The sequence below is a fragment of the Mobula birostris genome, chromosome 9 (genome assembly GCF_030028105.1).
Source record: "Mobula birostris isolate sMobBir1 chromosome 9, sMobBir1.hap1, whole genome shotgun sequence".
NCBI classification, from domain to species: Eukaryota; Metazoa; Chordata; class Chondrichthyes; order Myliobatiformes; family Myliobatidae; genus Mobula; species Mobula birostris.
This window is the reverse complement of record NC_092378.1, coordinates 148,487,822-148,511,041: the sequence shown is the minus strand read 5'-3', so window position 1 is coordinate 148,511,041 and position 23,220 is coordinate 148,487,822. Positions and strand designations below refer to the sequence as shown.

At 42.1% G+C, this 23,220-nt stretch overlaps 1 protein-coding gene across 1 annotated transcript in view; it reads left to right on the top strand.

Moving 5' to 3' along the window:
* Window positions 1–23,220, top strand: part of LOC140203181 (dynein axonemal assembly factor 5-like) — a 188,119-nt gene that overhangs the window by 152,813 nt on the left and 12,086 nt on the right. Inside the window, exons 10-12 of the mRNA XM_072269098.1 lie at window positions 5,483–5,633; window positions 12,872–13,028; window positions 14,978–15,169. Of these exons, the coding sequence (XP_072125199.1) occupies window positions 5,483–5,633; window positions 12,872–13,028; window positions 14,978–15,169 (500 nt within the window). The remainder of the gene's footprint in view (window positions 1–5,482; window positions 5,634–12,871; window positions 13,029–14,977; window positions 15,170–23,220) is intronic.

Genomic DNA, 23,220 nt, shown 5'->3' with positions numbered 1-23,220 from the left:
TCCGAATGATATCGTATGTGTTAACTAGGGGCCGTGAACAATCCTGATTTGATGGAGACAGTGTGAGAAGCACGGAGGAACACCTGGAGAAACTTCTGAAATGCCCTCGCCGCTGCCGCTGCTACTGTGCAATCGAGAATCTCCGGAGGGGAAGGCCCCAAATCCTCGGCTTTGCCTATTGCCTGTTGCCGGGGCCGAGGTCAAAGTGTTCGGCAGAGATGGTGCTCGGTGTCGGAGGGCTGGTTGGAGGCTCGGAGTTTTCGGACGGACTCAAGGGTCGGCTGTGCTCGGGTGCTTCCAGGATGCTGTATCGGCAAGTTTGCGGCGCTGAAAGCTCATGGCAGGAAGAGTTTTTTTCTTCCTTCTAGTGTCTGCATGAGATGATGGGACCTTCAAGAGACTTTGAGACTTTTTATCGTGCCCATGGTGTGTTCTTCATCAAATTACGGTATTGCTTTGCACTGTTGTAACTATATGTTATAATTATGTGTTTTTTGTCAGTTTTTCAGTTGGTTTGTCTTGTGTTTCTGTGATATTCTGGAGAAACATTGTATCATTTCTTAATGCATGCATTACTAAATGACAATAAAAGAGGACTGCATGTCCTCATAATCTACTCTAATCTAATTAGATCTACAGCTAATTGGAGTCATAGAGCAATACAGTACAGACAAGACTAGGGCAGCACGGTGGCGTAGCGATTAGCATAATGCTATTATAGTACCATCAGCCAGGGTTCAGCTCCACTGCTGTCTGTAAGAAGGTTGTGCATTCTCCCCATGTCCATGTGGGTTTCCTCCAGGTCCTCTGGTCTCTTCCCCTCGTTCCCAGGACATACAGGATTTGTAGGTTAATTGGTCTCACAGGTGTAATTGGGTGGTGCAGGCTCATTGGGCCATAAAGGCCTGTTACCATGTTGCATCTCTAAATAGATACATGTAACGTTCCGTTATATTGGCTTGTGTATGTCTAGGGGAAATCCCACCCAGCACCCGCCTCAACACTCCCCACAGGGTTGGTCGCCGTCTGAATCAATCCCAAACATCAATCATCAGCCAGCACACCCAGTAAATTTTAACAAGTACACTTTATAGATATTACTAATTCTGTGACATTAATATAAATTCGATACAGAAAAGGAAGTAATGAAAAAAGGCGCCAACACTTATCAAAGTCCAAGTTCTTTGTGCGCTACCGTTGGAGCTCAGTTGATTCCTGACGACCACCCGGACCCTGTCGACTCACGGCTTGGGACCACCCGGAGTGACCAACCGGAGCCTCTCCGCACGTCCGCTGTCCTCCCCGTCTCTCCACCGACTCCCCGTCTCGCCTCCGACTCCCTGCCAAAAACCCCGTCCACCGTCCTCCCCATCTCTCCTCCGTCCTCCCCATCTCTCCTCCGACTCCTCGTCTCTCCTCCGACTCCCTGTCAAAAACCCCGTCTCTCCTCCGACTCCCTGTCTCCCCTCCGACTCCCCATCTCTCCTCCGTCTCCCCGTCTCTTCTCCGTCCTCCCCGTCTCTCCTCCGACTCCCCGTCTCTCCTCCAACTCCCCGTCTCTCCTCCGTCTCCCCGTCTCTCCTCCGTCCTCCCCGTCTCTCCAACGACTCCTTGCCAAAACCCCCGCATGTCCGCCATCCTCCCCATCTCTCCTCCGACTCCCTGCCAAATCCCCCGCACGTCCGCCGTCCTCCCCATCTCTCCTCCGACTCCCCGCCAAAACCCCTGCACATCCGCCATCCTCCCCGTCTCTCCTCCGACTCCCCGCCAAAAACCCCTGCACGTCCGCCGTCCTCTCCGTCTCTCCTCCGACTCCCCGCCAAAACCCCCGCACGTCCGCCGTCCTCCCCGTCTCTCTTCCGACTCCCCGCCAAAAACCCCCATCCACCGTCCTCCCCGTCTCTCCTCCGACTCCCCCCCAAAACCCCCGCACGTCCGCTGTCCTCCCTGTCTCTCCGCCGTCCTCCTCGTCTCTCCTCCGACTCCCCCCGAAAAACCCCGTCCACAATCATATGATACAGCATTGTATCCGAAAACAAAACGATACATGACCACCCATTGGCTAATAGCACCCTGCTAACTATAATAACCCAAGCAACTGTCTAGTTAGAGACTGTCTCAGCATTCCTCAGTATAACATAACAAAAGAAGCCATTTTAAATTTAACAAAAAGAAAGACCCCGTACATACATAAATAAATAAATACATAAGGCTCTATGGCCCAACAAATCCATGCTGATGACATTGATCACCCAGCAACACCCAATTTCCTGCATTCAGTCCATATCTCTCCACGTACCAAGTGCCTCTTAAATGAAGCTGCCTCAACCAAATCCTCTGGCAGCTCATTCCATACCTCTGTGTGGAAAAATTGCCAATCAGGTCCCTTTTAAATCTTTCCCCTCTCCTCATAAAACTATGCAACCCCCCTCCCAGTTTTGAACTCCCCTCCCATGCAGTAAAGATTCTACCATCCACCTAATCTACTGTTCTCATCCATCAAATTGTGAAGCATGTAGAACAACTGCTGGCTGTATAGGAGTGCACAATCAGGCATTTGATCTTTTAAATCAAAATCTAAAAAAAAGTTGTGCTCTGTGCTAACCTTCAAAAGATAAGCTCCACCTCACATATCTTTCAGCCATGATTATATGTTTTTCTTGGCCTAGTGATTATGTGTTCCCTGCAGCAGAGGAACCATTTCATGATTTCTGCCTCCCTGTACCCATAAAACCAATCAAGTTTTCATCCAGATGTTCTCTTCACCCATTCTTTAAAGGAATATGAGGAATGGAAGCAGGAGTCAACCACCTAGCCCAATGAACCTCCTCCACCATTCAATAAGTTCATGGCTGATCTGACCCTGTACTCAGTTTCACCTACCTGCCTTTTCCCCATGACCCTCAATTCCCCTACTATGCAAAAATCTATCTAACTGTGCCTTAAATGTATTTAGTGAGGTTCCCTCTACTGCTTCCTGGGCAGAGACTTCCACGGTCACGTATAGTGATTAATGGACACAAGGTTTGTTAAACAGCAAGCATTAAGGTGCACTTCAACCATAAGGAAAGCAAACCAGCATTTTTGCTTTCTTAGGAGGTTAAGGCTTGTCATCAAATAACTCTAACAAACTTCTAAGGATGTTCTGTTGAAAGCATACTGACTGCTTCATTGTTTGGTATGGCAATTCGAATGCAAAGGAACATAAGAAGCTGCAGAGAGTAGTGGACACTGTCATTAGCACATCCCTGCCCATCAGTGATCGTACCTTCAGGAGGTGTTGCCTCAAGAGGGCAACGTCTTATCAAAGATCCCATTAAGCAGGGCCAAGCCATCTACTCACAGCCACCTTTGGGCAGGAGGTACAGAAGCCTGAAGTTCCTTGCCACCAGGCTGAGGAACAGCTACTTCTCTACAACTATTCTGTTCTTGAACCAAACGACCAAACCCTGATCACTATGGTATAAAAGTTTTTCTTCTGAGCCCTTCTTATCTGATGCTGTTACTAGTAAGTTGTTCATTACACCTGTGTATATGTATACTTGTACAGATATACAGTACTGTGCAAAAAAGACACATATATTTATCACTAGGATGCCTAAGACCTTTGCACAGTACTGTAGTAATTTTATGTATTGCACTGTAATGCTACCACAAAAAAATTCATCACATGTGAGCGAAAATAAACCTGATTTTGATATGTGTCTCTATTGTGGATTAAGAGTAGGAAGGGAGCAGGGAGACAGGCATCATGGTTGGAAAAGGGGAGGGGAGCAGAGAAGGAGCAGGAAACACCAGAGAGACATTCTGTAATGACCAATAAACCAATTGTTTGGAATCAATTGACCTTGTATCACAAGGCTGGGTCTGTCTGCCCCTGGTTCTCCTCCTCTGCCACCTGTCCCACACACCCCTTGCCATTCCCTACTTCTGTTATCCCGCCAGATTTACAAACTCACTCTCCGCTCCACATTGACAAATATAGTACTGTACAAAAGTCTTGGGTACCCTGAACACCCTAAACCTGACTTCAATTTATTTGGAACACAATTATAAAAAGTGAACCCTTCAACCTCATAGGGCACCATTAACTAGGGGTTGTAAAGTTACCTTGTTGAGAGCCACACTCACAAAATACTGGAGGAACTCAGCAGGCCAGGCAGCATCTATGGAAACTAATAAACAGTTGACATTTCAGGCCAAGACCTGGGGAAGATTGGGGAAGATGCTAGAATAAAAAGGTGAGGTAAGGGGAAGAGGGCAAGCTAGAAGGTGATGGGGGAAGCAAGGCTGGTGGGGGAGGGGGATGAAGTAAGATGCTGGGAGTTGATAGGTGGAAAATGCAAAGGGTTGGAGAAGAAGAAATCTGATAGGGGAAAAGAGTGGACCATGGGGGAGAGGAAAGGAAGAGAGGCACCAGGGGGAGGTGATAGACAGGTGAGGAGAAGAAGTAAAAAGCCAGAGTGGAGAATAGAAGAGCTTTTCTTGTTTAGTTTTTAGGTTTTTTTACATGAACTGTTCATCTTAATGGTTGTAATTAAAAGTATGGGACACCACAAGTCGAGTAAAATCTTCACGCTTTGCAATGGAGTCTTTAGTTATATCCATCACCCAGATATTGTGAAGTATCCAAATCGGGAAGGTCTTTCACCTTGTCTAGTTTCAAGTGGCTACTTGAGAGGACATTTTAAGATAACTGGTGCCAGATCAGGTGAACAGGAATACATTGGAGGTTTCAAGATTCAAATTTATTTATTGGGTGTACATTGAAACACAGTAAAATGCATTGTTTGTGTTCATAACCAACAGACCTGAGGGTGTGCTGGGGGCAGCCCATAAACAATTCTGAATTCTGAATGTGAAATGTTCCTAAAGTAATTATGGAATATATCGCTCATGTTGGATCGTGGTAAAGGGTTGCAAAAAATGATAAACTTCCATCCAAGTTGCATGATGCTTGTTGATCTGTAGAAGAATTGATAAATACCAGAAATAGTCTTTGTGAGCCTACGTGTCAGTTCATTTTACTGAACTGCTAGTTTGCTGGACTCTCGGTGAACCTGAAATATCTTCTTAGCGCCAAAATTTAGAACAGTGGATGACTCCCTTGCTGACCTTCTGTTTCCATATAAGCTTTTCACAGCCTGCGGAGTAACTTAGAAAAAAAATAAACTAAATTATCTAAGAAGAGCTGCATGCTCAAAATTGGAAGACAATATTTAATAACTTTTATATCCCTGCAAAATATAACTGTTTGGCAAGATTAATTTCTCTCTTAATGAGAAAAGCCACTCAGCTGTACAAATAAAATCAGACAAATTTCTCCCTAACCCACTGAACCTCACCTTGTCATGTTATTTTGGAGGAAATGCAGTGCCTTCCCACCCACATCTCTTTAAAATTAAAAAATTCCACATTCACAAGTTATTACTCCTGCCTCAGTTTCTCATTGCTCACCACAGTGTCTTCTGTTTTGCTTCAGGCATTTCAGTAGCTACCTGGAGACGCTTGTAAGAGATATTTTGGTGCCTAATCTGCTGTGGCACGCTGGGAGGACAGCAGCTGCAGTCCGCACAACTGCTGTATCCTGTCTGTGGGCTCTGCTGCATAGCAAGATGATTACACTGGAACAGGTAAATCTCAAGAGGGTCAAAGATTCAAAAACAAGCCAGCTCAAAATCAGAAAAATATTAAATTCTCAAACAAAGCTCTTGTCGATCTCCCTATTAATTTCACAAAGTTAGCATGGTAATAATTTCAAATATGCGGGCATTTGTGTGGATTTTTGTGTCATAAGTCTAAGTAGGAAGCAGCAGGTAATGACTCTAATGAGGCTACACATAAAAACGATGGAGGAACTCAACAGGCCAGGCAGCCTGTATGGGGGCTGAGACCCTTCATCAAGACTGACTTGCGAAGTTCCTCCAGCATTTTGTATGTGTTGCTCCAGATTTCCAGCAGCTGCAGAATCTCTTGTGTCAGTGATTCTAATGGGACCTTTTTATTTCATCTTGCTCTAATTTTTAATGATTGCTACATTCCTGGTCAGCTAGGTATGCTTCTTGCATGTTTCCTCTCCCTGTCTCCCCTCCCTTCCTTTCTGCTGCCCTGCCTTATGTATTTTTGCTGTCTTAAGTTCCTGTAATTTTCCACCACCGCCACCTTCTACCTCCCTTTCTTATTAATGTAAGATTCAAAATTTGAAAAAAAAGCTTCTCTAAACCTCTGATGCTTGTGTAAAATAGTATGTAAATAATATCTATTCCTATATGGTCGTCAGTTTTGTGTTATCGTTCACATCTTAGTTACAAAAAACAGTGAATGAATTACATATTTTTTTAGGAAGTGCTCTCCTGCACACACCTGTAATTCTACCAATGGAAGAAGATTGCAGAAGTCCTTTTTAGTGGATTTTTTGTTTAGTTGTCTTAAAATAAGTTGTTCTGTTGCATTAAGTTTATGAGAAAGGTCTTGTGTAATTGTTCTATGGCCAGGTTTATTTTCTGCAATTCTTGTGCACTGAACACAATCTCTTTCAGTTTAATTCTCACATTAAGCCATGTCCTACACTAAACATTAAAATATTGAAACTTACCTCCACATATAATCTAACCAGGAGATCCAGAAGCTTATGAACTAATATCAGATCTGGAGATATTGATTCTGAAGTTCTTAGAGAAGTGGAGCTTAGAAAAATAGAGGGCTATGGGTAACCCTAGGTAATTTCTAAGGTAAAGACATGTTTGGCACAGCTTTGTAGGCCAAAGGACCTGTATTGTGCTGTAGGTTTTCTATGTTTTTTCAGAACTCAGGAATGAGACATAAAATTAGCAGTTACATTATATTAACTTTAAAGGCATCCGTTAGTCTTGCGAGACCATGGATCTGCATCTGGAAAGTCTTCACTCTCCAGGGCGCAGGCCTGGGCAAGGTTGTATAGAAGTCCAGCAGTTGCCCATGCTGCAAGTCTCCCCTCTCCACAACACCAATGTTGCCCAAGGGAAGGGCATTAGGACCCATACAACTTGGCACCAGTGTCGTCGCAGAGCAATGTGTGATTAAGTGCCTTGCTCAAGGACACAACACGTTGCCTCGGCTGGGGCTCGAACTCCCTACCGTCAGGTCGCTAGTCCAGTGTCTTAACCACTTGGCCACATGCCCACTTTATATTAACTATTACAAGAACAAACTAACAGCTGGTGGTGTCGTGGCATCCGCACCAGACTTTGAGGTGAATGGTCCCCAGCTGAAGTCCAACCAGCTCCTTGCACACTTTCTATCCATGCTGGGTTGAGCATCAAGCTACAACTCGGCCTCATAAAAAAACACTAAAATCCTGTTGAAATGGCAAAAATACTACTGAATACACCACAAGGAAAATAACTTGATTTTCTCATTGTCAAAATAGAACTAAACACCATTCCAGTAATAACAATTAATGTATGGAATAACCAGATTCAAGTGGTGTGACACCTGCTGCAAAAAAACGGAGAAGGTTGTAGAAATGCACAGAATCATCTACATTTTTATCACTGGAAATTTAACTGAACAATTACGTGTATGTAGGTGATTATATACAAATTATATGCAAACATAGGAAAGATAAACTACAAGGAAAATACTAGAAAAATAACCCTTCTGCACTCTAATCCAACATCATCAATGCAAAGCTCCAGAATGCCTCAAAGAAAAAGAAATGGCCATGTAGGCACCTGAAGGCTGCGTCTAGCAGAAAGCCTGTGACCTACAGAGCAGGTGATAGACGGAAAGAGTGCTGGAAATTCAACGGCATGGCGGCAGCCTTAACATGAGTGGATCCTTCCATGTTGCTAGGACCATCTAAGGTGCAAATTTCAAAGGCACCATTGCATGGAGAGGCAAAGCTGAGATGAGCTTATCAGGAGCACAGGTAGTCAGCATCTGCTGGAGGAATTTGGCATGACTCTGTTCTTGATGTGACTCCATTCTTTAGGTATCCAGTGAGCTGGAGCTCACTGACAAATAATTGAAAAGCCTATTGATAAGACAATTAAAAATCAACAAGGCCTTAGGAACAGATAGTGTGCCTGTTGAGGTCCTCAAACGTAGTGGTAGGAAATTTCAGTCATGAATTGATAACCTCATTGCTGATCTCAAAGAAAATGAAAGCATTCCAGGGGATCTTAGATTTGCTGTCATCATGAATATCTTCAAGAAAGGAGATAGGTCGGATTGGTGTAATTACAGAAAGACCCCACTTCAACTTGCCACAGGGAATGTCTTAGCAGGGGTCATCCTCACCTGCTTCCGCCCTTTTGTGAAAGAGCTACTGCCCAAAACGTAGTGTGGATTCTGTCCGACTATGTGTAGCGTGAGTGTGATCTGCCAGCGAAATGTTTGAGGACAAACAGCAACTACATCCCTCTTCAACCTTGCTGAAATGAACTATGGAGCAACCCCTCAGATTTGGCTGTTTGCAAAAATGTTTCCACAATCTAGATCCAGTCTCAGTGCAGAACCACGTAGACAAAGACCATGTCACTGCTCCTGCACGTCCTTTGGTCATTCTTGTCACACTGCCGCACCTCGCCTCCAGCTTTCTTTACGCTGGAGTGCATCTACACAACTAATGGAAAAATTCAACTTAAGGATCATCCAATCAAGAACCAAGGCCACTCCAACCACAGTGGTCAAGATGCAGCATGCAGGAGAAGTTTGTCGATATTTGTGATCGATTGCTGATCTTATATACTTGCACTTAAAACAACACAAAAGGATGGTATTCTGCCCATTGGATGCATGCTAGATCACCACCTTAGGAACAATTTCATCGGTCCCATTCCCCTACTTCCCTTCTAATTTTCTTCTTCCTTTGCAACTTGTTTCTCCTCCCAAATGCTCATTGACCTCCTTGGATTTTATTTGCCATTTCTCTGACACTAAGAGGTCATTTACAGTGATCAATAAACCTAATGGTATATTTTTGGGATGTGAGTGGAAACCAAGCAAGGCCTAGATAGAGTGGATGTGAAGAGAATGTTTCCTGTAGTGGGGAAGTCTAGGACCAGAGGCCACAGCCTCCCAATAAAAGGACATCCCTTTAGAACAGAGTTGAGGATTTTCTTTAGCCAAAGAGGAGCGAATCTGTGGAATTCATTGTCACAGATGGTTGTGGAGGTCAAGTCATTGGGTATATTTAAAAGGAAGGTTGATAGATTCCTGATTAGTAAGGATGTCAAAGTTTACATGGAGAAGGCAGTAGAATGGGGTTGAAAGGGTTAATAGATCATCCATGATGGAATGGTGAAGCAGACTTCATGGGCTAAATGGCCTGATTCTGCTCATATGTCTGATGGTCTTATTATCAAAGTATGTGTATGTTACCATACACTACCTCGAGATGATGATACAGGTTTTCATCCATACTGCTCTCTGACCATAAAATATGGAATGTTTCCCACTTCTTCAGAGCTGCCTCTCAGTGAAGACAGGCATCGCTAATGAATTAGCACCTCAGGCAGTCTTGGCCCGTCTGCGAGAAATTGTCTTTGAAGATCAAGACTTCAAACCTCGCATGAAACTCACAGTCTACCAGGCACTAAACCATGCTCTCTGCTCCGTCCCCTGAAAATTCCAGAATAACATTAGTATGGTACACTCCCAAAAACATCTCGCCTCAATGCTGAGCTGACTCCACAACCTATAGGCTCACTTTCAAGACACATGTTCTCAATATGATTTATTTACTTCTTTTATTATTATTTGCACAATTTGCCTTCTTTTGCACATTGGATGTTTGTCAGTCTTTGTTTATGTACAGTTTTTCATAAATTTTATTGTATTTCTTTATTTTCCTGTGAAAGCCTGCAAGAAAATGAATCGCAGGGTGGTAAATGGTAACATATGCATACTTTGATAATAAATTTACTTTCTCTTTGAACCAACTGTCAGAGCAGGAGTTTGGAAATATGTATTTTATGATAGCAACGAAGCATTTTGAATCGAAATACCAGTCCAAAATGATCATCATCACTTGATATTAGTCTTCCTTGTTTGAACATTTCTATTACACTGTGGTGTAGATAATGATCTATTGAATGTGAAGCAAACCATAAGGCATTTAAAGTAAAGCCTGAGTGTAGAAAACATTTTAAGTAGGGTTACGTTCAGATACCTAAACCACATTGCAATTTAATTAAATTCTTGGCATAGATTAAGCAATAAACACAGCTTTACGAGCATGAAGCATTAGGCAGTTCAAATCTGCTTCTGTTAATTAAGATCATGCCTGACCTTTAACCACAAGGCCACTTTTCTACATATCTCTTGATTCAAAGGATTCAAAGTACATTTATTATCAAAGTATGTACGCAGTGTACAACTCTGAGATTCGCCTTCCCACAGACAGCCACAAAACAAAGAACTATAGAACTATAGGCAACTATGGAAATATATCTAACAATATATTGATTTCTTTCTTAGTATATTCAGTAACTGAGTAGGCATAGGCCTCATACATACTGAATCAAAAGACTCATTATGGTCTGGGTGAAAGCAATCTTTTCTCATCTCCTTTCTTATTTTGAGACACTCCAGCCAGGGAAAACATCAACTCTACATGAACCCCTTTGGGAAAGACCGGAATTGAGGAAACACTATTACAAGAAAACCACCTGAGGGAAGTCTAGATTGGGTGCAGAGTTTAGTAATCAGTGACCATTCTTTTAAACATTTCTTCCTCATATCTCATAATCATGGAATGAATACAGCACAGTAGGAGGCCATGCAGTGCAGTGTGTGAAAGTTGTCAATTAATTCAACACCATATTCTTCCTTCAACGGCTTGCCTTTCTTTTTACCCAATTCTCTCAATATATCTGATTTTGCCACCTACCAGGCAACACATTCCAGACAGCTCTGCATTTTTTCCTTTGCTTCTTCTCTTGGTCACCTGAAATCTGTGTACTTAACCCTCCTATTACTGAAGGTTAACACCATCAGCTCACTCCTCTGTCAGCCCAACCTTCAGTGATGTAATTTTATTAATTTTTGTTTTATTTAATAATTAACATTCTAATATTTATGTAGCACCATAATGATCCACTATAATTTCATTTTTGTATTAAAACAGTTGCATCATAGATATTTAATTAATTCATAACCATAAGTTGATATCGAACCGTTTTGATAATTATCTGTGATGATCTATGTGAAAGATTTTAGGTCCACATAAAAGATATTCTGCAAATGCTGGAAATCCAGAGTAGCGAACACAAAATGGCTGGCAACCCTCAGCAGTATCTATGGAGAAGAATAAAGTCTTTCAGGCAAAAATAAAGGATTTCGGCTGAAGCACCAACTCTTAATTCCTCTCCATAGCTGCTGTCTGACTTGTTGAATTCCTCCAGCATTAATTATGATGTGAACTGTATTACTTTATGAATGTCACATATACAGTGGAAAACAGTTCTTGCATATTGTTCATACAGGTCAGATCATTACACGGTGCATAGAGATAGAACATGGTGAAGCAATAATAATGCAAAATGAAATGCAACCACTGCAGAGAAAGGGCAGTGCAGGTAAAGAGTGAGGTGCAAGGTCATAACAAGGTAGATTGTGAATTCAAGAATTCATCTAGGGGATTATTTAAAAGTCTTATAACAGTTGGATAGAAGCTGTCCCTGAGCCTGGTGGTACATGCTTTCAGGCTTTTGTATCTTCTGCCCGACGGAAGAGGGAAGAGAGAGACAATGTCCAGGATTTAATGTTGGCTGCTTTAATGAGGCAATGGGAAGTTAATGCAGTTTTTACTGTTTTATTTTGCTAACTACAACAGATCGGCTCTGTGTAATAAATCATTGTCTCAAGTCTAATTTTTCTTTGTGCCCTTCCAAAGTCTTTTTGAAAATTATTTCTTCTTCTTCTTAAGCCCATCACCCCTAAAGGGGCAAAGGCCTCTGACAGCAGCTCACTGGAGTCCTCTGCCCTGGGCCATTCCTTCAGTCTTTCAAGGTGTAGCCCATCGAAGATCCTTCCTCTCCCATGGATGAGCTCTTTGGAGCTTCTTTTGGCATTCCAGTAGTGCTAGGTTTTTATGGGATAGGATTGTTAGCCCCATGCCAAAACCACCTCCTTTCACAGCCCAGCTTGCAATCATCCATGGTAGAGTTGCAAATTATATACTTAATGCTTTTCTGTATAAAATTGCCCCTTTTATTTTGCTAACCAAGCTTTATCTTCACTGTGAGTACAATTGCAATCCTGTAGGACCAAACCTGTGAACAGAAAAGAATAAAAGAAACCTTCATATATACAAGAATATTAACGTAGCTTTCAGTATATTTTTTAAATAGTAAGCATTTTGGAAAGTGAAGGTAAGTATGGTTGAGAAAGGGGTGTATCAGGCAAGGTGTTTTACAATTGTAAGGGGCTATAATGATCCATTCTGACTGGCCAGGTCTAGCCAGTAATACCACAAGGAGCCTCATCTTATCGATATGTTTCTTTCACATGGTTTCACAATCTTTGTGACATTATTGCAACTTAAGTCTACCCTCTCCTATCAGATTCCCCCTTCTCCAGCCCTTTATCTCTTACACCAATCAACTTCCCAACTCTTTACTTCATCCGTGGCCCTCCCAGTTTCACCTATCACCTACCACATTGTCCTTCTTCCTCCCCTGCCTCCACCTTCTTACTCTGAACTCACCTTTTTTTTTTCCAGTCCTGATGAAGGGTCTCAGCCTGAAAAATTCACTTTTGCATAGATGCTGCCTGGCCTGCTGAGTTCCTCCAGCGTTTTGTGTGTGTAACTTTCATTTGTAGTTTGCAGGATTGTGTGAGAAATCAGGTTGACTGCAATTTTCCTTTGCTTGCAATTATTCAATAGGCCCTTGGATTATATGAAGACTTGATGCCAAAAGTGATTGCGGCCCTGGATGAAGATTCCAGAATGAGTCGGCTGCTGGCTTGCCGTGCCATAAGTGCCATTTTAAAAGTTTGTGGGAATCAGGTGGATCCTGAGGAGCTAAATAAGTTGTATCCAGGTGGTGTATTTATCAGAATCAGAATCTTGCTCTCTTTTTCCACTGCTTATTTTGATATATATGCCTTATTGTGGAATACGTGGGTTTTCTCCGGGTACTCTGGTTTCCTTCCACCTACCAATTGCTAAGTTAATCGGTCATTGAAAGTTGTTCTATGATTAGGCTTGGTTAAAATTGGGGGTTGTTAGCCAGTGTGGTCTGAAGGGCCAGAGGTACTATACTGTGCAGTATCGCGAGAGAATAAATAAATAAGAAAAATTCATTGGGGGAGAAAAAGACTTTATTTACTTAAGTTTTTTCAATATAAATTCAGTGAGACTGAATCTTATTCTGTATCTCAAATTTTTGGGTAGTGATTTGTGACTTCTGTCAGACCAAATAGCTGTTACCCAAATGGCCATAAATGGGGATCTCCTGTATTCCTGGAAATAGACATTTTTAAAAATATTTCAGATTAGTTAAATCCTGGCTTTTTTAAAATGAAGGAAACTATAATGGCTTATGTAGGTTGCCCTATAAGTCATATCTTTGAATATTGTCACAAAAATCTACACACAGTGACCAGTTTATTTGCTAGCTCCTCTACCAAATAAAGTGGCCTTTGAGTGTATGTTCATGTCCTCTGCTGCTGTAACCTATCCATTTCAGTGTTCAATATGTTGTGCATTCAGAGATGTTATACTGCACACCACTGTTGTAATGCGTGGTCATTTGAGTTACTGTCTCCTTCCCGACAGTTTGAACCAGTCTGGTCATTCTCCTCTGATATCTCATTAACAAAGCATTTTTGCCCACAGAACTGCTGCTCACTGGATGACTTGTTTTTCATACCATTCCCTGTAAACTCTAGAGACTAGTATGTTGTATGAAAATCCCAGGAGATCAACAGTTTTTGAGATACTCAAATCACCCTGTCAAGCACCAACAATCATTCCACAGTCAAAGTCACTTGGATCACATATCTTCCCTATTCTGATGTTTGGTCTGGATATCAACTGAACCTCTTGACTATGTCTGCATACTTTTATGTATGAGTTGCTGCCACATGATTTACTGATTAGTTATTCACAGATATAGATTAGATTCAACTTTATTGTCATTGTGCCGTGTACAGATACAAAGCCAATGAAATGCAGTTAGCCTCTGACCATAAATGCAAAGAATAATGTCATTTACAAAATAACTGCGAATAAAAAGTAAGTGCTACAGCACAAATATAAAGTACTGAGACAGTACAATATGGGTGCAATACTGCTTAGCGCTGTGATGTGAGGTTCAGTAGGGTCACAGCCTCAGGGAAGAAGCTTTTCCTGTGCCTGCTGGTGCGGGAATGGAAACTCCTGTAGCACCTACCGGATGAGTGGAGAACAAAAAGTCCATGGTTAGGGTGAGATGCATCCTTGATAATGCTTTTCGCCCTGCCCAGGCAGCAATTATGGTAGATGTTCTCAATGGTCGGCAATTGGATGCCGATAATCCACTAGGCAGTTTTCACCACATGCTGGAGTGCTTTACGGTCCGATATGGGACAATTGCCATACCACACTGAGATGCAGTTGGTGAGTATGCTCTCAATGGTACAGCGGTAAAAGTCCGTCAGTATCCTGGGACAGAGGTGAGCTTTCTTGATGCTCCAAAGGAAATAAAGGCGCTATTGCGCCTTTTTGATCAGGATGGAGGAGTTCAGGGACCAGGTGAGATCCTCGGAAATGTGGACACCAAGGAATTTGAAGCTTGATACACGCTGCACTACAGCTCCGTTGATGTAGATCTAATAAACTTATATAATATACCTAATATATATATATTAGGTATATAATAATATACCTAATAAAGTGGCTGCTGAATATATAAGGAAATCCTGGATTAGTTCCTTTTATTAAAATTTCTGAAGATTGTGGCATCATAACATCACTAGTATTGATTAATTTTCTTTTTTTTTTAACTAGAGCTGCTGAAACGGTTGGATGATTGTTTGGATGAAGTACGTATCGCAGCTGCCAAAGCTTTGAGTGTTTGGTTCCAATGTTGTGGGAATGATTACGACAGATCACTTTTCAAGAGTCACATTGAGTTCCTGTACCATGCACTATTGGTTCATCTGGATGATCCAGAGAGTGAGATCCAAAAAGTACTTCTCGGTAAGAACTTATAATACAGTTCTTTAATTTTTTTTTCCATTCAGTCTTTACCAAGATACTTATAACAGTTTAATTTGGATAGACAGTAGATTATGCTGTGTGCTTATCAACCTGCTGTACATGCGTTATTCTTATGACTGTGAGGTTAAGCATAGCTCCAGTGCCATACTTAAGTTTGCTAGCAACACCACTGTCATTGGCCAAATCAAGGTTAGTGATGAATCAGAAGATAGGAGGGAGACTGAAAATGTGGTTGAGTGATACCACAGCCACAACCCCTCACTCAATGTCGGCAAGACCAGGGAGATGATTATTGACTTCGGGAGGAGGAAACCGGTGGTCCATAAGCCAGTCCTCATCGGGGCATCAGAGGTTGAGAGGGTCAGTCAGCAACTTTAAATTCCTCGCTGTATAATTTCAGAGGATCTGCTCTGGGCCGAGCACATAAGTGCCTTTATGAAGAAAGCACGGCAGTGCCTCTACTTTCCTAAAAGTTTGCAAAGATCCAACACGTTATCTAAAATTTGTCAAACTTCTATGGATGTTGGTGGAGAGAATATAGACCAGTTGCATCAATGCCTGGTATGGAAACATCAATGCTCTTGAATGGAAAAGCCTACCAAAAGTAGCGGATTAAGCCCAGTCCGTCAAGGGTAAAGCCATCCCCACCATTGAGCGTATCTACATGGTGCACTGTTGCAGGAAAGCAGCATCCATCATCAAGGACCCCACCATCCAGGCCATACTCTCTTCTTGCTGCTGCCATCAGGAAAGAGGTACAGGAGCCTCAGGACCCACACCACCAGGTTCAGAAACAGTTATTCCTCTTCAACCATCAGGCTGTTGAACAGAGAGGATAACTTCACTCAAGTTCACTCACCCCATCACTGAACTGTTCCCACAATCTATGGCTCACTTTCAAGGACTCTTCATCTCATGTTCTCAATATTTATTTATTTATTATTTTTGTCTCTTTCTATTTGTATTTGCACAGTTTGTTGTCTTGTGCAGTTTTTTCTTGTCCGTCCTGTTGTCCTTCATTGATGCTATTGTGTTTCTTGTATGTACTGTGAATGACTGCAAGAAGAACATCAGGTTGTATATGGTGACTTGTACTTTGATAATAAATTTACTCAGAACGCTTGAACATTGAGGATGATATGATTCGTACTCAGTTCTATTGTGGTATGCTTGCATTATTTTGCATTGATGAATATTTTAACACGTGCTCAGGACTTCCAGGTTGCCTGTTGTTGCTCACCACGGTTTCCAAAGACAGCCAGTACGAGATATCTGAAATATGTGAGTAATAGGACACTACTGTTGCACTGCAAGTTTCAATATAAAATAAAACATCCAAAGGAAAGATAAAGGAGGCTGATAAACAAAAGGGAAGCTTCTGGAAGATAAAGCTCCTGGAAGCTTTAGAGAGGGTGCAGAGAAGATTTACCTTGATCTACCTGGATTAGAGAACATGTCTTTTGAGGACAGGTTGAAGAGCTAGGACTTTGCACTTTGGAGCGAAGTAGGATGAGAGGTGGCTTATTAGAGGTGTACTAGATGATGAAAAGCATAAATCAATTAGATAGATGTTTTTCCCAGGGTAGAAATGGCAATACCAGGGGCATGCTGTTGTGTGCTGGGGCAGCAGGCTGAGGGTAGCAGACACCAACAGAATCAACAAACTCATTCATAAGGCCAGTGATGTTGTGAGGATGGAACTGGACTCTCTGACGGTGGTGTCTGAAAAGAGGATGCTGGCCAAGTTGCATGCCATCTTGGACAATGTCTCCTATCCACTACATAATGGACTGGTTGGGCACAGGAGTACATTCAGCCAGAGATTCATTCCACCGAGATCACAGAGCATCATAGGAAGTCATTCCTGCCTATGGCCACCAAACTTTACAACTCCTCCCTTGGAGGGTCAGACACCCTGAGCCAATAGGCTGGTCCTGGACATTTTCTGGCATAATTTACATATTACTATTTAATTATTTATGGTTTTATTACTATTTAATTATTTATGGTGCAACTGTAATGAAAACCAATTTCCCTTGGGATCAATAAAGTATGACTATGACTATGACTATAATTTTAAGGTGTTTGGGGAAAGTACAAGGGAAATGTCAGAGGTAAGTTTTTACCCAGAGAGTGGTGGATGTGACGAACTGTCTGCCAGGGGCAGTGGTAAAAGCAGGTACATCAGGGACGTTTAAGAGACTCGTAGACAGGAACATGGATGATAGAAAAATGGAGAGCTAAGGAGCAGGGAAGGGCTAAATTGATCTTAGAGTAAGTTAAATGGTTGGCACAACAATGTGGGCCAAACAGCCTTTAATGTTCTGTGTTCTATTATTAAGTCAAATTATTTTAAAATAAAAGCTAATTGAAGAAAGAATCAAGGAAATTCTAATGGTCTAGAGCAGGGTTTCCCAACCTGGGGTCCACAAATCCCTTGGTTAAAGGTCGGAGTCCGTGGCATAAAAAAGGTTAAGAACCCCTGGTCCAGAGAGAGACATTCTCTTACTGCAATTAACTAGAACAATCTTTCTGGTGGATTCAAAGAAATAATTTTATTTGGATGTTCATCCCTGCACTTTAAAGTACCATGTCTCTTATCTATCTCCATGTGTCGCCAAACTTTAGCAAAGCCTTGTGAGACAGACAAATGTATGTGTGTTATGTTAAACTGGGAGAGAAGGTGGTATTGAGCTGCCAATCTGAACCCTTGCAGCTGTGCTGATGAAAGTACTGCCACAATGTTAGAGATCTAAAATGTTTTTCTCATATCTACTACTACTTTTACGTTTGTAATTGGGAATACTGATGTACTGTGAGAAGCAATGAATTATTATTGAGATCTTTATTCATTTATTTATTTTATTTATTGAGATACAGTGTGAAACAGGCCCTTCCAGCCCTTTGAGCTCCGCCACCCAGAAATCCCACGATTTAATACTAGACTAATCATAGGACAATTTAGCCTACCAACCGGAATGTCTTTGGACCATGGGAGGAAACCGGAGCACCCTGAAGAAACCACAGGGTCATGTACAGGCAACGGTGGGAATTGAACCCTGGTCACTGGTACTGTTAAGCATTGTGCTAACCACTACGCGACCGTATATCTTCTGAGTATTTTGCGCCAGCTTCATTGGGGGGTGAAAAGTAATAATTCTTGAGGCTATGTAAATACAGGGCTATATAAATCTGAAGTCAGGTTGGTGAAAAGCATTATTCCTTGTTTAGTGAAGTTACTATTGTGTGTCTTTCTTAATTTACAAGGATTAAAGATTTACAAAGATGTTGCCTGGATTGGGGAGCATTCCTTAAGAGAATAGGTTGAGTGAACTTGGTCTTTTCTCCTTGGAGCAACGGAGGATGAGAGGTTACCTGATTGAGGTGTATAAGATGATGAAAGGCATTGATCGTGTGGATAGTCAGAGGCTTTTTCCCAGGGCTGAAATGGCTAGCACGAGAGGGCACAATTTTAAGGTGTTTGGAAGTAGGTACGGAGGAAATGTCAGAGTAGGTTATTTACGCAGAGAGTGGTGAGTGCGTGGAATGGGCTACCGGCGACGGTGGTGGAGGTGGATACGATAGGGTCTTTTAAGGGACTCCTGGATAGGTACATGGAGCTCAGAAAAATAGAGGGCTATGGGTAATCCTAGGTCATTTCTAAGGTAAGGACATGTTTGGCACAGCTTTGTGGACCTGTACTGTGCTGTAGGTTTTCTATATTTCTATGTTTTAATTTATTGAGATAATATTTTCAATGTCAGTTTCATGCAATTGCATGCAATGTTTTTAAAGTACATCAACAATGTAATCAAAATCAAGTTTTAGAGAACAAGCTTTATTGCTAAAATATGAATGAAGATATAGGTTGAAGCAACTTTTTGTTCTCAGGATCTTCTGTTACAGAGATGATCAGCCTTTGTTTACATGCCCGAGTACCCCTTTAACAGCATGGCTAGGCTACTTAAGTGGGAAATTAATCATGCCAGCCAGACGGGATGAAGATTTTGTTTCTTGAAAAGGGATGTCATTGAATTGTATCTAATTTCTTAAGCCCAACTTTCATAGTCAATCATAAACTTCTGTTAATGAATAGTTAACTATACCCAGCCTGTTAAAACATCCTGATTTATACAAGTCTGCTGAATCTGAAACAAAGTCAAAGTCAAATTTACTGTACAGGTGCAAGGAATAAATGATTTACAGCTGCATCACAGGCACATAGCATCATATAAGTAGCATTCACAAGAAAAACATAGATTAAACTATACACAATTTTTTACAAGAAAGAGCACAATTAGAACAAAGACAAAATCAAATTTAGTGCAAGTGATCAAATAGTTTATAGTGTTACTAAGCCATAGTCATTAGGGTTTTGCTGGTTGGCTCAAGAACCAAGTTATTTAAGAAAAGTCACTGTTGTTGAACCTGGTGGTGTGGGACTTCAGGCTTCTGCATTTCCGGCCCAATGGTAACATCAGGAAGTTGGCATGATCTGAATGGTGGGGCAGCACAGTAGCACAGCAGTTAGTGTAAAGCTATTACAGTGCCAGCAACGTAGATTAAAATCCGCCACTGACTGTAAGGAGTTTGTACGCTCTTCAGTGTGGGTTTCTTCCAGTTGCCCTCCCACATTTCAGGGACATGCAGGTTAGTAGATCTGGTCACGTGAGTGTAATTGGATGGTGCAAACTCGTTGGGCCAGAAAGGCCTGCTACTGTTCTCTAAATAAAAAGAAATAAAATATAAATCTGTGACGATAGATATTGCCTTCTTGAGGTAGCACTTCCTTTAGATACCACTGATGATTGGGAGTGTTGTGCCTGTGATATATCAGGCTGGTCCACTACTCTCTTCAGCTTCTTGCATCCCTGCACATTCAAGCTGCCATACCAGACAATAGAGCAGACATTTAACACACTTCACATTTTAAATGCTGAATTAGACTTCCACAGTGGAAACATTTATATATTGTGAAAGAAATAACTGTTCATGGGTATGCAAGTCAGATTTGGGTCAGACTGCTGAGATTTCTTTTCTTTATCTCCCTGTGGAGGATGAACATGTTAAGAGCTGTTGCATCTGTTATCTTTGTCATTTCATACCTACTTTAACCCATTATTATAAACCCCGTGAGTGACTTCCTGCCCCTAGGATGTATATGGGTTTAGCTCCCTCTGCAGTGCTTTAATCCCTTGTCAATCTGCAACAGTTCAGGAGGTATTTGGTAACAAGAGTTCCTTTTCACAGGTATGGTTTCAGATTAGTTGTGTTGAAACCCTAAAGGGGAGTTTACTTCATGGCATTTTGTGTTGGTTTAGTTGGCTCTTGTTTTAGCTTTCAAAATTCCACAATGTGAGGCATGAACAAATCTCAAAATGCAAAAGAGCCACAAAAAAAAAGGCAGTGAGTCAAAGGCTTTAAGACTATGAGACATAGGAGCAGAATTAGGCCATTTGTCTTATTGAGTTTATTCCACCAATCAATAATAGCTAATTTATTATCCCTTTCAACCCGCTTCTCCTGCCTTCTCCCCATAACGTTTGATGCCCTTACTAATCAAGAACCCATCAAGGTCAAGTTCAAGTTCATTGTCATTTGGCCATATGCATATATACAGCCAAATGAAGCAATGTTCCTCCGGACCAAGGTGCGCAACACAACACATGTAACTCACACACAACTCAGGGGTAATATTACCACAAATAAATAAGATGCATGTACAAAGCAAGTCTAAACAGTATATGCTATTGGCGCTTCATAAGTGATGACACCTGGGTGGTGGAAGTGAGTTCAGTAGTCTCACAGCCTGGGGAAGGAAGTTGTTTCACAGTTTCTCTGTTTTAAATATGCCCAATGACTTGGCCTCCATAGCCGTCTGTGGCAATGAATTCCACAGATTCACCACCCTAAAGAAATTCCTCCTCATCTCTGTTCTAAAGCGACATCCTACTATTCTGAGGCTGTGCCCTCTAGCTCAGACTCACCCACTATCGGAAACATCCTCTCCACTATCTCTATTACCCTCTGCTAAGACCTTTCAGTATTCAATAGGTTTCAATGAGGATTCCCCCCATATTCATCAAAACTCAAGCAAACACAGGCCCAGAGCCATCAAATGCTCCTCGTACATTAACCATTTCATACCCAGGGTCATTCTCATGACTCTCCTCTGGATGTGTGGAAAGGATCCACACATCCTTTCTTAGAGACGGTGGACAGTGACTACTCCCTTGGAGGTCCTGTTCTTCAGCATCTTCCCTTACTCCCTATACGCACTGCACAGAACCTCTTCCCCCTTTCTACCTACGTCATTGCTGCCAATGCTCACTCTCTGTCTTGAGAATCTTTTGCAGTTCCTCTGAGACATCCTGAACCCTAGCACCTGGGAGGCAACACACTATCCTGGCTTTTATTCATGGCCACAGAATCTCATATCCGCCCCCTTAACTCTTGAGTCTCCTATCACAGTTTCTCTGCTGAGCCTCAGAGCCAGCCGCAGTACCACGGCCTGGCTGCTGCTGCCGTGCACTGGTACGTCATCCTCCTCTCAGTAGTATCCAAAGGGGTATACTTAATGCCGAGTGGAATGGCTCCAGGGAAACCCTACGCTGATTGCTTCCTCCCTTTATGAATCCTCATGGTCACTCATCTACTATCTGAAGCCTGCGCTCTGGATGTGACCACCTCAGTAAAAGCCTCATCTCTGAAATTTTCAGTCTTCTGGATGGTCCTGAAGACATCCAGCTCCAGCTTCAGTTCCTTGATCTTGACAGGCAGGAGCCGAAGTTGGGTGCTTCTCCTGCAGATGTAGTCATCAGAGAGAATGCTGGGTATGCCAAAATCTCATATCTCACGTGAGATCACGTTGCCCAAAGAACCATCCTGCCTCCATTTGTTATGCCTCTTACTTCTCAAACTTAAGTTCTAGCCTGCGGCTGTTCCCACCTAAGCCTGTTAAGCCAAAGACAGACCACTCTAGCACTCACACAGTGATCACTCCACTCAAACACTGCTTCTTTTATTGGCTTATGCTAATTAACTGTAGTTGCTATTAACCCAAGCATCCTCCTGCTCCGCAGACAAGTCCCACAGGCCTCGCACGTATAGTCCACGAGGAACTGTCTCCAACTCACTCAGGGATCTCCCACAACGCAAATTAATCCACAGGATCAATCTAACCTTTCCCTCCTGCATAGCATTACATTTTTCAATCATTTAAGAGTTTCTTAAATGCCCCTAATGTATCTCTCTTTACCAGCACCTCTGACTGGGCATTCCAAGCACTCACCACTCTGCGTAAAAAAAAACACTTACCTCTGACACCCCTTGCCCCGCCCCATACTTTCTTTCAATCACCTGAAAATCATGCTGCTTTCCATTAACCTGGGAAAAAGTCTCTGGCTATCTGCTCAATCTATTATCTTGTACACAAGTGTTTCAGATCTGGCTGTGAATCTCGTGTCCAGACTAACTATTACTGCAACACAGCTAGATAGAACATCTCTGGGTTGAAACCGCCACGGAATTCAATATATGACAAAGGTGTTAAATGTGGACATGGAGTTCACCAATGTAAATTTACTACATGAATTGCTGTATTATCCAGTACACTTTATTTTGTATATGACTACTCCTGAGTCTTGGAATTTTAAATAAAAGCTGATGCTTTGGAAAAGCATTTGATAAAACTCACATTGATAATTGCACTTTGTTGAAATGTCTACATATAACTTCTTGTTCCAATAAAAATATTAAAGATATGAATGAAGGTTTTTAGTATTTTTAATGCAGGATGGTTGCTGTTACTCACCTTTGCCAGGTTTCACTTAAGCAAACTGTGAAACATTGCCTTAGCCAAAGTGGCAGCAAGTGAACAACAGCAGAGCATTGACTGTGGTCTCTGTGACTCACTTGGGCTTCTCTCTCTTATTCCAATTTACCATCTTCATAGCTCCAAACTGTATGCACTCCAGGGGCTTTGTTAAATGCCCCTCGTATTCTTCTTCTCTCCCATCATCTTTCACCTT